This window comes from Balaenoptera ricei, chromosome 10 (assembly GCF_028023285.1).
Source record: "Balaenoptera ricei isolate mBalRic1 chromosome 10, mBalRic1.hap2, whole genome shotgun sequence".
NCBI classification, from domain to species: Eukaryota; Metazoa; Chordata; class Mammalia; order Artiodactyla; family Balaenopteridae; genus Balaenoptera; species Balaenoptera ricei.
The window spans coordinates 91,978,020-91,996,191 of record NC_082648.1 but is presented as its reverse complement, the minus strand read 5'-3'; the positions used below and the strand labels follow the sequence as shown (position 1 = coordinate 91,996,191).

Here is an 18,172-nt window from a genome sequence, read left to right as displayed (position 1 = left end):
GCTGGGCGGTGAGGCCACAGACCTCATTCAGCAAACATTTCCTGGGCCCCTCCTATATGCCAGACCTGGGTCTAGGGCAGATACAAAAAGGGAGAAGGCAGGCGGGACCTCCACCTCAGGCACCTGGGTGGGTGGTGGGACCGTTGACTGAGGTCGGGATACAGGAAGAGGAGAGAGCCTTTCTGATGGGACGTTCATGAGGTTGCTTGGAAATGTTGGGTTGGAGGTGCCTGTGGGACCATCTGGGTCTGGGTTCGGGAGGCAGGTCTGTAACTCAGGATAGGCCTGAGGGTTCAGTGATGAGCAACCGCAGACACAGACCCACAGCTTCTCACGGAGCTTACAGGCTAGTGAGAGAGTCAGACTTTTGTCCAGCAATCATACAGATAACTTTAAAATGGCAAAATGCTAAGAAAGACACAGAGGTGAGCGGGCCATGACCTAGGCAGGAAAGTGAGTGCCAGCTTCTCAGGGAAGTGACATTGGAGCTGTGATCTGATGCATGGAAAGGAGGAGCGGGGAGAGTGGTCCAGGCAATGAGAACAGCATGTGCAAAGACCCTGTGGCTGGAAGGAACAAAGCTAGTATCAGGGTCAGAAAGAAAGCCAATAAGGCTGGGATAGAGAGGCTGATGGGGGAGCATGGGTAAGATGGGGTTGGGGGAAAAGGCTGGAACCAGATCACAGAGCCCTGTAAGCTGTGATCAGGAGTTTTGTTGTGACATGTTTCAGTCACCTAGGTGGTATTTTATAGATGTCACAATATTAAAGGATTGGAAAGGATTGTCAAAGGTCATCTTGTCCATTCTCTTCCCTCCAGCCAGAAATTTCTTGGTGTGCAGTGCTTAAACTCTTAAACAAGGAGATTCTGTCAGATACTACATATCAAGGTTAAGGTTTTTCAAGCAGCTGTCGGGATGTTTCTGTTCTCTCTTTTAAATGAATCTTTTTAAATGCCTGTAACAAGCCCTGTTTCTGGGCTGCTCCATTTCTGTCAAAGCTTCATCGTGTTCCCTGCTGACAATATGGCATCAGCCCCCTTCTCTCCCATTCCCGTGTCCCAGGAACGACTGAGTTCTGTCCATCAGCCTTTGATATCCCCCTACCCACACTGGTCATTGTGCCCCTGAGATCACAGATATGAAGGGAATGGGAACTAGTATGGACTGCTGTCCTGCTATGTGCCAGGCCTTGGACATCCCCGAACTTGATTTAAGCCTCTTCACTGGCAGTGACCATTTAGTGACAGACACCTATTATAATGTCAATTCATGAAGTGATCTTACTTGGGGTATGAGGAAACTGGGTCACAGAGTGGCCAGTGAGCTGCCCAAGGGCTCATAAGCATAGGTGTCGGAGCTAGACGTGAAATCTGGGGACTTTCTGGCTCCACAGCTCGTGCTGCTCACCATGTCCCAAGAGGCTTGGTTATTACAGTAGCCAGTCATGTCCTAATGAGTCTGCTGGCCTCCACCTACCCTCTCCAGTAAAGTCAATGAGTAGACGCAGTTCTAGGCATATGGAAGCCCTTGATGATGGATAACATGATTTTCCAGAAGCAGCAGCAGGACAGTGGGCTCTGGCCAAATCCTATTTCTTCCTCTTTCTTGCTAAGTGATCCTAGGCAAGAAACTTCACCTCTCTCAGCCTTCACTTCCTTGTATATAAAATGGGGCTAAAAATAGGAGCTACCTCATAGAAGTGTCAAGAGATTTAAATGAGGCGATATATGTAAAGTGCTTAGCACCATGCGTGGTATACTGTAAGTGCTCCAAAAATGGGAACTGTTGTTACCACAGCCTCCAGAAGAGGCTTCCTGAACCTGCTTTGTCTGTGTCTACCCTCTGCACCCAAACCCTCAATGGCTGCCCAGTGCCCACAGAATACATCCTAAATTCCTTCCTCTGGTGTAAGGGCCCCCCAGGCTTGCCACTGCCCATATTTTCACCCTAATTCCCACTGCTTCCCCAGCAAGCCTCTACGCAAAGCAACTTTATTAACAGCTTTTCCCCAAATTCTGTCTGACTCTGCCTGTATGTGTGTGACATCTCTCCCTGTCATGGAAGGCTTTGTGTAACACCCATCCAACAAATACACTGCATACACAGTCTACTGTATGCGAGGCCTCGGATGGAGCCTGGAGATACAGTGGTAAACAAAACATGCAAAGCACCTTGTTTTGTCAGAGCACCTACAGGGGAGTTGAGAGATGGACACAAAAGAAATAAACGTGCAATTACAAATAGTGGCTATCTCTATGAAGGGAGAGTTCACGGTGTGATAAAGAAGACTACAGGAAGCACCTACTTGAGACCAGTGGCCAGGGAAGCACTCTCTCGGTATGGAGCATTTCAACTGAGACCTCAAGTATGAAAAGGGGTGGCCTAGAAGAGTGCTAGGTAGAATCTTTCAGAGAAAAGGGGCAGCATGTGCGAAGACCGTGTGGCTGGAGGGAATGTGGCCCATTCAGTAAAGAACTGAAAGGCCTATGGGTTGCAACATAGCTTGTAGACAGAAGTTGGGGTGGGGAGGAGTGAGAAACACAGATTGAAGCAGAGGAGGCAGGCAAGAACTAGATCAGGCAGAGCCTAAATGCATGGACTGGAGGCCCAGCTCCTCCTTGAAATCTCCCCAGTTGATTTTGGTCCTTGATTTCCTTCTCTAGACTCTTCCAGGCCTTGCTTTCTCCATCACTTAGCCAGGACCAGACACTACGTATTTAAATCTGCAGAGAGTCATGAATGTAGAGGGAAGTGCCTCCTTCACTGGGAAACTGCACCCGGGCCACTCAGGTCCCAGCTCTCCACTTCCCGGGCTCATACTGCCCTGACTCCAACCCCCCAAGAGAACGCCCAGAATGAGCACTGGGCCACCCCCACTTATTTTGGTTTCTTGGGAGACTTTTTGAATAGGGCCCTTATCAGGGTGGGGATCTCTGGTTTCAAAAATTGATCTGCCCCTTCTAACAGGATGTCAGGTCTCTCACGCCATTGGGCAGTGCTGAACTCTGGAGCACCCGGGGGCATGTGAGCGGGGACAGGGAGCCTGTGAGAGACTGGTGCAGGCCTCGCCATCCCCAGGGGAACTAAATAAAGCTATTGTTGGGAAGGGAAGAGAGAAAATAGCCGACAAGATGTTTTTTGTTCTCCGTGACCTGTCTGTGTTCGGGGAGGGGCTGGCATGTTGCAGATGAGTGGAAATGAGAGTGGCCTTTGAAACCCATTTGAACAGCTTGGGGAAGGAAAGGGGAAAAGTGGGGAGAAGACCTGGGTGGCAGTGGAGAAGTTCTACCATTTCTTAACTGCCTGACCTTGACAGATGTCTTGCCTCTGATTCCTTATCTATCACATGGGGAAAGGGAAGAATGCTCACATATGTAAAGTGCCTAGAACCATCCCTGGCCCTTATGAGACACTCAATAAGTGTAGTTGTCATTAGCCTGGGAGAGCATGTGGTGGGTAGACTCACCCAGTGTGCAGTACCATGGACATTTCTTGAACTCTAACAAATGACTTTAGAGACCTATCAGAATGTCTCCAAATTCTGCTGATTCTACCCTTGAAAAGCTTTTGGCCTGGCCACTAGATATTAAGATGTTAGTTTACAAGCTCATGTGTACAGAATATTTAGTGGTCTTCCTTGTAGTAGCAGAGAGAGAGAAAGAAAATGACACAAATATCCATTATAGGAAAATGGCCAAAGAATTGCAGCCCATGTACCCTGTGGAATATTGTGAAGTTATTAAAACTATTGGGTCAGGAGTGTAGCTACTGACATGGGGAAGGGGGTGCACATTGTGTGATGTGAAGTGAAAAGAGCCATTTCTAAAAAAACCTCAACCTCAACCGTATATGTGCGTACACGTTTGCAAAGATGGAGCATAACGAGTGTTGGGCAGAAATCACCAAGAAGGTGAGATCAGTTACCTGGGCTGGGAAGTGGGGGAGGGATAGAAGAAAAAAAAAAAAAAAAGATTGTGGCAAAATAGGAGAAAACTTATGGTGTAATGTTAAGTGAATAAACTTCAAATTCTATCTCTAAGATTATTGCAGAATATCCCTTTTTTTAATTGGACATTTAAATGAGGATTATAAAGTAAAGTGGGCCAAAGCAATCACTGATTTGACTAGATGATGAAGTCGTAGACAAAACTAGTCTTGAATTTCTAAGGTCATTTGAAGAAAATATTTCTATTTTTCAAAAGTGTCACTTGAAAAAAAGAAAAACTCTTGGGAGTGCCCCCACTCTCTCCACCATCCCCACCCCAGTCCAAGCCCAACCAGTGGCACTTTGTGTTGGTTGTAATCAATTCCAAATTGGTCTCTGGCCCTTCAGCCTCTCCTGATGCAATTTAACCTGCCCTCAGCTTACAGGTCACGCTCGTGTCCCAGAACTGAGCTATTTCCCCAGCCCATTCAAGCAACCTAAATTCTTCCCTTCAGAAGGCCCCCAGTAATCTGGACTCACATTGCCTCTACCTCAACCCAACACCAGCCCAGAGCCTTGCCAGTTGGTTCTAAAAACAATGCTCTTCTCAACCAAAGCAAAACATGGCAAAGAAAACTCTCCCCTGGTATCAGGAAAATTCATTGCCTTAAACATATTCTCAAAATGCTTTCTTTGAAATATCTTACTGTAAATTCTCAGATTTTTCTAGATTGACTTTCTGTGTCCTGTAAATCCAGATGCAATTTCTACTCCCACTATTTTTGACAATTAATATGTTCCTCCAATTTCATATAAGAGTGTTGGAGAAGGGCACTCAGTTCAAATATATCATTCCACTTAGCAATTATGTCCAAAATAACTTTATTGATGAACTCATATTAAGTATCATAAAATAAATCCTCCCTTCCTATGAGTCTTTGTTCATTAGAGCTCATGAAGAATCTATACACCTTTCATGAGAAGACCACAAGACTCTACACGATTCAGCCCTTGAGGAATGCTGAGCCTTCCCTCCACCCAGCCACAAACTACTCATCCTTCAGAATCCTTCACTGAGTCTTCCTTTCCTATGGAGACTAGTTCATGACTCCACCTACCCAGACTTACCCACCATGCTGCTTGTTCTTCTCTTTCATTGCATAGCTCATCTCTCTAAGATAGGAAATCTTGTCTCAATCTTCTGTGTGTCCTGCACAGCATGAAATACAGAGCCAGCCACAGAGTTCTCATTCAGTTAGTGCCCACTGAATTGGTTAGATTTAATATTATTTTATTGATTCTTATGATTAGGGAGAAACATTTATTGTATCCCAGAGATGCATATCCCTAGGGAAGTGTGCCTGGGTAGAGAGAGGGCTTGATTAAGAGTCAAAACACATGAGCTTGACCGGTTCTCCAGTTGTGTGGCATGAAAACAATCACTTCACTCTTTGGGCTTCAGCATCTAAGAGGACACATGTATTAGTTTCCTATTGCTGCTCTAACAAATTTAGCAGCTTAAAAGAACACCTCTTTATTATCTCACAGTTATGTATATCAGACATCTGGGATGGCATGACAAGGTTCTCTGCTTAGGGCCTCAGCCAGCTGAAATCAAGGTGCTGGCATGCTGTATTTTCCTTGGGAGCTCAAGGTGCTCTCCCAAGTTCATTCTTGGTATTGGCATAATTCAGTTCTTTGCAGCTGTAGATCTGAGGCCCCCAGTTCCTTGCTGGCTATCAGCCAGGGGCTGCCTTCAGCTCCTGGAGCAGGAATGGTATGTTGAGTCTTTCTCATGCTTTGAATCTCTCTGCCTTCCTCTTCCGCTGCCAGCCTGAGAAAGTTCTCTGCTTTTAAGGGCTCATTGTAATTTGATTAAGATAATCTCCCTATTTTAAGGTCACCTGTGCATATAATAGAACAATCGTTGTATGACAATCTCATCACATTCACAGGCTCCAGAGATTAGGGTAGGACATCTTGGGGAGCAATCCTAGAAATTCTACCTGCCGCATCATGGTAACACGGGGGATAGGCAAGTAGATTACTAAGGTTCTTACAGATTAAAATTGCCAAGCTTTAATCACCTCTGATGACTCGCTCTGGTGTAGCTCCCTGATTTTCCCTCATTGGACTTCATTTCACTCCCTCCCGGGCTATTAATCAAATACTGCCAAGCTAGAGCCTCTGCTCTCCTTCCTCCATCATCCAGCCTTCCTTTATCTCTCTCTTTGCCCCACAAAGCCAGAATCATCTCCTTCCTCCTCTCAGTTCTACTTAACACTTTGATTTTGAACCTCCACTTGGTGCTAAGCAGCTTTACATTCTTTATGTCATCTCTTCTTCCCCCAGTTATCCTGTGAGTTGGTCATTATTGTCCCCATTTTGCAGATTAGAGCACTAAGGCTCAGAGAGGTTAAATATCTAGTCCAAGGTCAAACAGAGAGTAAGTTTAACTCCAACATTCAATTCTTTCCAGTACCTGTCAGCGTGTGGCGAAATGATCAGGCTGGGAGGGATGGAGAGGAAGAGAACGCACAACGTTTCCCCTCAGCTCAGGCTTCACCTTAAAATGGGATGGAGATGAAGCCCCAGTAGTGACCTGGGCAGTACATGGACTGCTGGGGGCGGGGGGGTCGATATCTAGGGTCTGTGGGTGAATGGCTGGGTGTGACGATGCTGCCGGGGAACAACAGCCACTTGGTGAAAATGCGCCCATTCATTCCACTTCATATCCCTTGGGTTGGTAAAATTTAAGTCTTTCAACCTCAAGTGTTGGGATCTCTTTTCCTGTCCGTGAGAGCATAAGTGGGTACAACCACTTAGGAGAGCAATTTGGCAATATCTAGCAAAGCTGAGACGAGCATTGCTCAACCCTAGCAATTCTGCTCCGGTGCGTGTGCCCTGGAGAAATTCCCCTACTAGTATTGTTTATAATTGGAAAAAACAGAAATCACCTAAATGTTCATCAGCAGGAAATGAACAAATGGCAAAGCGTTCATAAAGTGGAATACTTTGCAGTAGTTAAACATGAATCTGAGCTATATACATCAACATACATGAGCCTCACAAACATAATGTACCCCAAAGTTGTAAAAGAATAGATTCTTTTGGTGGGGGGGGGGGTGGGGGGTTCCCTGGTGGCGCAGTGGTTAAGAATCCGCCTGCCAATGCAGGGGACACAGGTTCGATCCCTGGTCCGGGAAGCTCCCACATGCCGAGGAGCAACTAAGCCCGTGTGCCACAACTACTGAGCCTGTGCTCTAGAGCCCACAAGCCACAACTGCTGAAGCCCACGCGCCTAGAGCCCGTGCTCCGCAACAAGAGAAGCCACCACAATGAGAAGCCCACGCACCACAAAAAAGAGTAGCCCCCGCTCGCTGCAACTAGAGAAAGCCCATACGCAGCAACGAAGACCCAACACAGCCAAAAATAAATAAATAACATACATATTTAAAAAAAGCTTATGTATTTAGATTTTTTAAAAAGTAGAGGGTCAAATTTAAATTATTTAAAAAAAGAACAGATTCTTTTTTTTTAATTTTTAGGGGAGTATAGTTGCTTTACAATGTTGTGTTAGTTTCTACTGTACAGCAAAGTAAATCAGCTATATGTATACATATATCCCCTCTTTTTTAGATTTCCTTCCCATTTAGGTCACCATAGAGTACTGAGTAGAGTTCCCTGTGCTATATAGTAGGTTCTCATTAGTTATCTATTTTATACATGGTATCAATAGCGTATATATGTCAATCCCAATCTCCCGGTAAGAATAGGTTCTTTTGGGCTTCCCTGGTGGCGCAGTGGTTGAGAATCTGCCTGCCAATGCAGGGGACACGGGTTCGAGCCCTGGTCTGGGAAGATCCCACATGCCACGGAGCAACTAGGCCCGTGAGCCACAACTACTGAGCCTGCGCGTCTGGAGCCTGTGCTCCGCAACAAGAGAGGCCACGATAGTGAGAGGCCCGCGCACCGCGATGAAGAGTGGCCCCCACTCGCCGCAACTAGAGAAAGCCCTCGCACAGAAACGAAGACCCAACACAGCAAAAATAAATAAATTAATTAATTAAAAAAAAAAAAAAAGAATAGGTTCTTTTGATGCCACTTACATAAAGTTTAACATGTGTAATGTATATTGACTGGGAATCATATGTGATAGTTAAAATATGAATAAATACAAGGAAATTTGGTAAGAAAGAAGTACATCAGGGGCTTCAACTGTTTGGACGATGGCTTATTTCTTAAGCTAGATAATGTCCACAATATTGCTCTTGTAAGTCTTCTTTCATATGTGAAATATTCCATAATAACTCTTAAACTGACAAGTAATTACTGCCAGGAATTGCTTACCACTTATAACATTAAGTGGAAAGAGCAACGAGCAAAATTGGGTATGCACTGTACTCCCAATTTTGTGAGAACAGAACAAATCAAAAGAAAAAATTTAGATTAAAATAAAAAAACGACTATCAGATAATACACCAAAACTGCTCAAATTTTGAGGGTGATTTTTATTGTCTTCTTTGTACATAACAGCATAGAACTTTATTATATTTTACAAACTTTTTATAATGAGTACATATTGCTTTTGGAATCAAAAATAAATACTGCCTTTTTTTTTAAGAGATGCATTTGTTAACTCTAGACACCAGGATATGATAAATTTTAGCCTGAAATCAGGGAGGAAATTTTTTATTCAGCATCTACTGCAGGAAGCCCTTGTACTAGATCTTAGAGGAAACCATTCACATCAGGCTTGAAGTCTGACAGACCTAAGTTCAAGAGCCAGCTCCACCCCTTCCCAGCAACTTCCTTGAGTCTCAATTTTCTGCTTGTGAAATGGTAACAAGAATACCTTCCCTGCTCGCCTCATGGGACCATTGTGGCGGTAAAATGAGATGAGGTCCATCCAGTGGGATTGTGACCCACAGCAGACCCTTCTGCCGCAGCTGCAGCCACTCCTAAGTGTCAGACTAGGTGCTGGGCACCAGGAGGGAAGAGCTGGGTTCCTCCTCTCAAAGCGTCCAGAGTGTCGGGGGGCAATCCAGGACAGAGCGACAGGCACCAGAAGAGACAACTGCACAGCACAGAGAGTGGGACGTGATTACCTCTGGCTAGGGCTGACTCAAGTCAGAGGAGTGGTATTATTGCTAAATAGCGAGAAGGGATAACCCTTGCCCTCAAGCAACTCCAAATATACTTCTAGACACCAAGCAAACCCATCTCAAACAACATATGAACAGAATAAGGAGGAAATGCATAGCCTAGGTTCAAACCTGGTCCCCTCACTTGCCAGCAGAGTAAGCGTGGGCATGGGGGAGCACCTAACCATTTGAGCCCCTCTCCTCCTCTGTATCATAGGGAGAGGCACGCATGCCTCGTAGGTCTTGCTCAGAGGACTGATTAAGGCACAGATTCCGTATCGAGCACCTTCCCTGGGTCAGGCAGTGTTCTAATTGCTGGGGATGCAGCAGGGAACCAACCAGGACAGGCTGCTGCCCTGTTGCTCTCTGAAGGAGATGATCCGGGGCAGTTGCTCAGCACAGCACCCACACAGCGCAGCCCATAAATGCTTGTGCTGTAGCATGACCACTATCATTAAGAAAACTCACAGTGTGGCCTGGAGAGAGCTTGGGGGAGGGAATGAGAGTTTCCAGATACATGAAGGTGTTGTCGGGAATCACGCAAGGCGGAGCCAAGACAGGAATATTTAAGCCGCCATTCACTGAGTGTTTACAATGTGAAGCCTTCACATGTCATAACTCATTTAGTCCTCATAGCAACCCTGTGGGATGGATACTCATCATCCCCATTTTACAGATGAGGACACTGAAGCACAGATCCATGTGGTAGCTTATCTGAGGTTGCACAAGTGGTAAAGCCAGGATTTGAAGCCAGTCAGTTTGCTCTGCTCTGCTTTCTCCCCAGGCTGGTGGATGCCCCGGGCAGGCTGGTTTTAGGAGCTCGGGGTTTCCTTTGGAAGCTGAAAGCAATGGCATTTAGGGTGTTTAAGCCACAGAGGGATGACCATCTGTCCAAGCATTCTTTTGGGGATTGCTGGTGATATCAGATGACCATATCTTTGTACAGGACAGGCAGTGAGCAATGTCTTGGTGGTGATGCTCTGGGATGCTAATGAGTAATTTCTTCTTGTCTCTTTCAGCTCACAGCCCCACACTTCCCTGTGGTGGTCAAGCTGGGACACGCCCACGCCGGAATGGGAAAGGTATGAGAAGCAGCTCTTCCGCTTATGTTAATACTCACACGGCTTCCCCAGACTACCTGTTCTCCTCTCCCTGAATCCCCCATCACCCCCACCTGAGCCCCGCCACCCAGATCAGAGTGTTAGAGGAGACCAAAATTCACTCCCTGTCCTCCCCAACCCACCTTTCTCTGAGCTCCCACGGAGCATCTCTCCAGCTCAGGCCATACTAGCCAAACCCTACCTGGCTAATTGTTTCCTGTCATTGTGAATTCAGAGAAATAGATGTAAAGCATTTTGCAGATGGTGATTCTTCTGTTCCTGTCATCATCTCCACAGCTACTTGTAAGCTCATGTCTTACTCATCTCTTTATCACCTGCAACGTTAGCACCCAGAAGGTAGCAAATGCATATGGCTCCCAGGAGGAAGCCCCTGGAGTCAGTTTCTACAAAAGTAAATAACATATTTTACATAGTCACAGTTGACGCTGTTACCAAACCAAACTTGGGTCCGCTCACCCGCGTGCAGTAAAGCCAAGCTACTGACACGGGGTTGTGGTGAAGGAAAATGCAGATTTTATTGTAAAGGTGCCAATACAAGGAGGACGGGTGGCTCCTGCTCTAAAACCCCGAACTCCCCCTGAAGGGCTTCAGCAGAGCATTTTTAAAGGCCAGGTGAGGGCGGGGGTCGCAGGGAATGTGATCGGCTCATGCACAATTCTCTGATTGGTTGATGGTGAGGTAACAGAGTGGTTAACATGATCAATCCTTAGGCACCAGTAGGTCTGGGGACTCCTGATCATCAAATAGTTCATTTCTTCCATTTGGTGGTGGTTTTAGCATCTGTAAAACAACTCAAGAAGTGTGCATCAGATACTATCATCTAGGTCCTTCAGAGAGGAGCTACAGCAGAAGATATGGGGGAGGGGTCTGTCCCGGGAAAACCTTATAGGGTCCTGCTCGGTTACAACATATTATGACAAATTATACTGGTCAGATTTTTACAGTTGCAAGTGTAGAAATGCAAATCAAATTAGGGGGCAAAAGATAATTCATTGGTTCAAGGATCAGGAAGTCTGGGATAGTTCTTGATAGATTCAGGCAGAGCTGGATCCAGTAGCTCAAATGATATCAGAGCTCTTGGCTCTGTTTATCTCTACTTGATGTTTCTTCCGATAGTCGAGATAGATGGCTGTGGGTGGCCCATTCTGGTCCCTAAGCTCACCGTCCCAGAGGAAGAAAGACCCTGTCTCTTTCCAGCATCTCTGAAAAATCTCATGGAGGGATACTGATCAGTGCTTGGGCTTCTGGAGATTTACTCCTAAATAAGGGGAGTGGGGATGGGGAAGTGTCGGGGGCTACCGCAGGCCACCTCTCAAGCTCCTGGCTCAAACAGAACCGTGTGAGAACATGTGGTCCTCAATGACCCTCTGCTGCTAATTCAGCTGTCACTCTTCTGTCCATAGCTGAATTTACCTTTCTATACCATTTAAACCTGCTGGCCGTCCTTTCTGCCCTGAAACTCATGCCCCTCTCCTGTCTCTCTGCTCTCTCTCTGACCCCTCCGTCACAGTCTCCTTCAAGCGCTCTCCTTCCTGCTCCATCTTTAGCCGCATCTGTTCCATCAGCACACGCTGTCTGAGCTCTCGTCTGCTCTTTCAGCTTCAGCTCCCATCTACACACCAGCAGCCCCTCAGTCACATTTCCTGTGCAGAGCATCAGGCTCTTATACCCAGTTACCTCCTGTACACCTCCACTGCGTGCCCCGTGGAAACCTCAGACGCTAAACTTCCCAGACCATGCCCATTTTGTTTTCAGACAGCCCGCCCTCCTTCTGCATCTTTATCCTCCTCCTCTTCCTGGGACCATCTCTACAACAGGAACCACCAGTCCCTCCATTGTCTTGAAACAGAAATCTGGGAGTCATCTCCCCTCCCCTGTGTCCAGATGGTCATCAAGTCTTGTCACTTGCCCTTTTGTTAATGTTTCTCAAACCTGTCCCTTTCTTTCCGCCTACTGTCACCATCTTGGACAGCTTTGGTAAAGTTAGAGGGTTCCCAAGAATTAAATTCCGTTTCTAAAGCTTAAAATAATCCCAGACAGGAAATAAAAAGAAGGAAATACTTAAAGAGACTGACGCAATGTCGGGGGAGGGGATGCCTCTGAGAAACTCAAGCCCCAAAGGAACTCCCCGAACATGGAAAGGAGGCCACATCTCCGAGGATAAGAAGTGTCACCGCTGGAATAAACTGAGGTTTGCAAAAATGCTGAGATCAAGGGGAAAGGACTTTTCTCCTTCTGTCTGGAATGAGAAAAGTATCAGGAACGGCCTGGACATGCCGACTGAGCAAATGATGTCATATTCATGGCTGAGGGGGAGAAAAACAGAACGGTATCTTCTACAGTACTTCCACCTTCTCTCCAGAAGGAAGATTGTCTGCCTGGAGAGAAGCAAGGAGAACATTTCTAGGAGGAAACTGGTGAAGAGGCTGTCAATTAACTCAGTCTTACTGGAAATCCACCCAGGATCCCATGATTGAAATTCCTGACCCTCCTCAATTCTATTTTGCTTCTCTGTTCACACATATTAATTCGTACCTACTCTGTGCTAAGAATCGGAGGATGAATAGGACCCAGTCCTTGCTCTCAAGAAACTGAGGAGACAACCACATAAGTAAATAAGTATAAGATGTGCTGAGGATCTGATAGAAGGCTGTGCAGGGAGTGTGAAGATTGAAGGATGGAGCTTAATTCCACCTAAGGGATGGAAAGAAGTTCCCTGTCAGGGTAACTACGTGGTTTGGTGTGCCTGGAGATTTAAGGAGTTCTATCAAACAAGAAAGACTCGAAGACAAGAGATGGACCAATACCCTCTTTATTAAAACAAAGAATAGTGGATGTCACAAGGCACAGAAATCAAAATATAGTGAAACGCTGTACAGTTTGGGGAGCACTTAGATAGTTAGGAGGTAATCATGGGGCACACCAGGAGTTCTAAGAAACCAGTAAGGCTAGACCAATTTAAGAGGGTGGTGTTCTTCCCCCAGGGGCATTTGGTCATGTCTGGAGGCAGTTTTGGTTGTCACAACTGGGGGTGAGGGAAGTGCTAGGGACATCTGGCATCTACCCGGTGGGAGCCAAGGATGCTGCTGAACACCCTAAAATGCCCCCTACAACAAAGAATTATCCAGCCCAAAATGTGAAGAGCGTCAAGGTTAAGAAACCCTGGACAAAACTAATTTCATTTCCTTTGTTGAAAGTTTTACCAGATTAGAAACCAGAGGAAGCAGTGGTTATTATGGAGTTCAGCATGTTTCAAAGTCTGTTCCAAAGGACTATGCTAAAGACTATTTTAGTCAAATACGAAAATTCCACGTTAAAGTAGGTTTTTAGTGCAGAACTTCTCAGAGTCGTAAGTTTGGTCATATACCTCCTAGGGGTACAAGAACATAAAAACTTGTGCAGAATTTTCCAGATTTACCTGACTCAAGAAACTTTTCACCATTTTTTAATTGAGATGCATGTCCTTTCCTTAATTTGTAAAAACTCTTCGCACATTAAGAACATTCATCCTTTGTCATACTTTGCAATGATTTTTCTCCATTTGACAGTTACATGTCCATTTTATTATTCAGTATTTAACCATTTTTAAAGGTTGTTTTTCAATTGTAGTCACATGTTTCCATCTTTGGGAGGCAGTTTGTCATAGTGGCTAAGGGTGTTGATTTGAATCTACTTGTTAGTTGTGAGACCTTAGGTTAAGTTACTTACCCTGCCCCACCCTAGTTTCATCTTATGTAAAAGGAGGGTATTAATAGTATCAACCTAATATGCTGGTTGTGAAGATTAAGAGACATTATTCATGTCAAACACATAGTTCAGTGCCTGGAACACAATAGGCACTCAATAAATATTAGCTGTCATTATTATTAAGAATGTTTGGACCTGCTCTGGGAACCCAAAATCCAATTGAAGTCAACAGGGGAGATGTGACCAAACAGCATCCTCTGTCAGAGACTTTATTTCATTTGGCTGCAAGTTCAATGTGAATCAGATGAGTAAGGAGTTGCCAAAAGCTCTAATCCATAAACACCTAATAAATAGGTGAAAATGGGCTCAACCTCATTCATCACTAGGGAAATGCAAATGAAAACTATGATGAGATGCCACTATATAACCACTAGACTAGCTCAAACTAAAAAGATTAATAATACTAAGTGTTGGCAAGGACATGGAACATTTGGAACACAAACACAGAGCTACTGAAAGTGTCAATTGATACAACTGCTTTGGAATACAGATTGTTATCATCTACTAAGCTGAAGTTACACAGAAGTTCTTTTTATAGGTATACCCAACCTAAATGCATGCGTGTGTGCTCCAGTGTTTATAGCAGCTTGTTCATAGTTGCCGAAATCTGGACACAGTCCATGTGTCCATTAGAAATAGAATAGGTAAATAAATCGCAGTATATTCAGACAAATGGAAAATTTCCAGCAGTGAAAATGAATGAACTAAAACTATATACAACAACGTGCATGAATTTCACAAATACACCATTGAATGAAATAAGTCAGCTACAAAAGGATGCCTATTTATATGATTTCATTCATATAAAATTCAAAACCAGGGAAACTAAACTATAGTGTTAAGTGGAATACATATTAAGGTGATAAAACTTTTAAGAAAAGCAAGAAAATTACTGCCATAAAAAAATAGAAGTTACCTTTGTGGAGCAGGGAGGTGTGGTCATTGGGATGCAGCAGGAGTGGTCCAAGTTCTAGTTCTTGACTTGGGTAGTAGTTATGTGGATGTTTACTTTGTGATTGACAGCTCATTGAACTGTCATTTTTATACTGGGCAATTCTCCATGTGTGTTACATTTCAAAATAAAATAAGTTTTTTTAAACCTCATTTAGGACATATTAATGGAGATACGATTTCCAAAATAAAGTGAGAGTCCTGCACTGCACTGATTCCTCCATGGCTAGAACATTGTTTTGGGTTCTGGGCTGTAAACCAGTTCTGGATGTTTGGAAGAGCCATTGACACATGAGTATGTCCAGGGGAAGATGAACTGAGCAATGGAGGGCAGAGACATCCAGGCTAGGAGGGCTAGAGACAGTGTAGCCACCGTCCCCAGAAACTTGGAGAATTGTCCTGGGAAGGTAAGCTGGGCTGCTGCGATATAACATGTAGCAGGCAAAAATGGGACCAAGGTCAGGGGGAAATGCATGAGAGTTGTGTTGAAAGAGCAACTTTCTAACAATCAGAGGTGAATATTAATGGAATGAAGAGCCCCTTTGGGTAGGAAGTTCTCATCAATGCAGAATTGGAGCAAAGATGAATACTTACTGGAGAGTTTCAAGGGAATTTAAGCATTATGTGAGATTCTTAGCCTGAGATGTTTGAACCCCGTAAAACTGAGACGCATCTGCGTATGTTTATGTGTGGATGGGATATGAATGTTTTGGTGGGGGGGGAAAGAGTCCATAGCTTCTTTCACCTTTTCACAGGGGCCCATGACCCTCCCAAAGTTTAACATACCCTGAAGGTGACTGCTACAGTATCTTCCAATGAAAAGAATCTGTGGTTTTGATCAATACTATGAGCTGTCTATTGAAAAGAGTGGCATATCTGTTATTATCATAGAAGTCAAGTTCAAGGCCAACTGCCAGTATAGTGTGGAGGTAGCGTTTGTAGAATCTGAAAGCGTGTTTCTGGTTTGATTCTGGATTAACCATTTACTAGTTGTGTGTCCTTGGGCAAGTTGCCTAACCTCTCCGTGCCTCAATTTCTTCATCTCTAATATGGGGACAATAATCTCCTTCCTGGAGTTGTAATGATGATAGAATCAATCAGCCCAGGCTTAGGAAGGTGCCTGGTCAACACTCAGTGAATGAGAGCTTTAAAAACTCACTACAAACATAAACTATTACTCTGATTACTTAACTGCTTATCTCAACTAAGATGAGATAAGCGGTGGCTCATAATAGACAAAAAGGGGAGGAGAATTAAATTCTGGGTAAATTCTTAAAGTAAGGAAAACGGGATTCCAGCATTCCCAGGAGAGGCCAAGATAACACGCAAACCCCACCCTGGGAGTCACCTTATCCTTGTTTCATAAATTCACAGACTTTCAGGACTTAAGTCCCAGCACCCCACTTAAAAGATAAGAACCTGAGGCCCCAGAGAGAAGGGTCTTGCCCAAAGCCGCATAGTGAGGAAGCATCCGCAGTAACAGAACCGGAAGGGAAAGAAAATCCTTTGAGATTATTCAACCCCATTGCATACTTTACAGATAAGAACAGTAGTAGTAATAATAGCCAGAATAATAATAAAAGCTTATGCTCTATGGAGTTTACTCTGTGCAGGCACTGTTCTAAGTGCTTTATAAATTACTCATTGACTACTATCCTCATAACCACCCTATGAGGAAGATACTGTGGGTATCCCCACTTTTCAGATGAGGAAACTGAGGCACAGGGAGTAAGGGGTGGAATGGGGTTCAACCCTGGGCAGTCTGGCTCTGGCTCCTAAGTTCAGTGAGAGGAAAAGGGCACTGCCATGGTCACAGGTTAATAAGCCCAGATGCGGGCTTGGCCAGGGTTTGTTGTTCTACTAAGAGGAGCCTGGAGTAATGAGGGACAGGGATGAGGCGCCCTGGCAGACAGCCTGTCTGTTCTGGGGGGACGAGGTGGCAGCTCCTAAATGCACTGTTTTCCAGCCGCCCCGGCGTCTTGCACACCCCTGCTTGGCCAGGGCCGCTGCTGTCATCAGCTCCCAGCGACCTGGACTCTGCTGTCTTCCCTCGGGCTGACTCACTTAACAAGACTTCCCAGCACTGGCCACTTTTTAAAGGGGGAGTAGGTGGCCAGATAACACGGTAATGGAGAGAAAGGGCTAGAAAATGAGCAAATGGGGGAATGGAACCCAGGGGAACAGTTAAGAAATCAAGTGCTCCCCAGCACCTGGGAGATCACCAGGGAGGAAAGTCACTCTGTGCTTCATGCTCAGCAGAAGCTGAGTCAAGTGAGAGCAGGGGAGAGGCTCCAGCCTGCAAGGCGTGCCGGGGAAGCAGTGTTCACGGACCGCTGCCAAGTTGTGTAGGAGGAGAGGAGAGAGGGACACACACTCCCTCCAGCAGCCTCCCTCTCAACTCCACCACCCACCAAGTCCCCCCGCAGATGACCACTGCCTCCTTTACTCTCTGCTTCTCTTGAACAAAATGGGCCCTTAAGGGGCATCCATCTGTCCTTTACACCTTAGTGAATATTGTAAACACCGTGTCCTGCTTCTCAGAGCCTCTGGCATGAGTTGCCCTCTCTATAAGCACAATAAATACTCTCGATCCTCATTATTCATGGATTCTGTATTTCTGAATTCACCTACTCACTGGGAATATATTCGTCACCCCAGAATCAATTCTCGTAGGTTTTCGTGGTCATTCACAGACATGTGCAGAGCGGTGAATAATTTGCGTGTTCCTTCCCAACTGATGTCGACCAGGAAACACTCTTCTTGTTTCAGCTTGTAAACAAGTGTCCTCTTCTTGGTGTATTTAGTGCCACACTTTTGCATTTTTGTCCCTTGTGTTGGTGATTTCGTTGTTTAAAATGACTCCCAAGCGTAGGGCTGAAGCGCTGTCTGATGTTGCTCACCCCAAGCAGGCTGTGATGTTTCTTACGATAAAAAATGTATGTGTTAGATAAGCTTCATTCAGGTATGAGTCATGGTGTTGTGCTATGAGTGCTATGCTATGAGTTCAATGTTAATGGATCAACCGTATATATTAAGTAAGTTGTCTTTAAAAGGAAGCACACATAACAAGATTATATATTGATGAGTTGATGAAAATGTGACCATAGGCCTGCAGGAAATGAACCCTAGGAGCAGTGGTTCAGGACTCGCTAATTCAGTGTTTGCTGCAAAGTTACAGAACATAACTACTGTGAATAATGAGAATGGACTCTGTGTGTGTGTGTGTACATATGTGTACATATCACACACAGAAACACACATATTCTGTAAAGAGTCCTAAGGG

The 18,172-nt window shown here is 45.1% G+C and overlaps 1 protein-coding gene across 2 annotated transcripts in view; it reads left to right on the top strand.

Annotated features, from left to right (window-relative positions):
* SYN3 (synapsin III) overlaps nucleotides 1–18,172 on the top strand; it is a 447,953-nt gene that overhangs the window by 367,760 nt on the left and 62,021 nt on the right. For both annotated transcript variants that reach the window (XR_009505225.1, XM_059934822.1), the window contains exon 7: nucleotides 10,090–10,152. Coding sequence is in view for 1 of the 2 variants with exons in the window: in XM_059934822.1 (XP_059790805.1) it covers nucleotides 10,090–10,152 (63 nt within the window). In the remaining variant the exon portion in view is untranslated. The remainder of the gene's footprint in view (nucleotides 1–10,089; nucleotides 10,153–18,172) is intronic.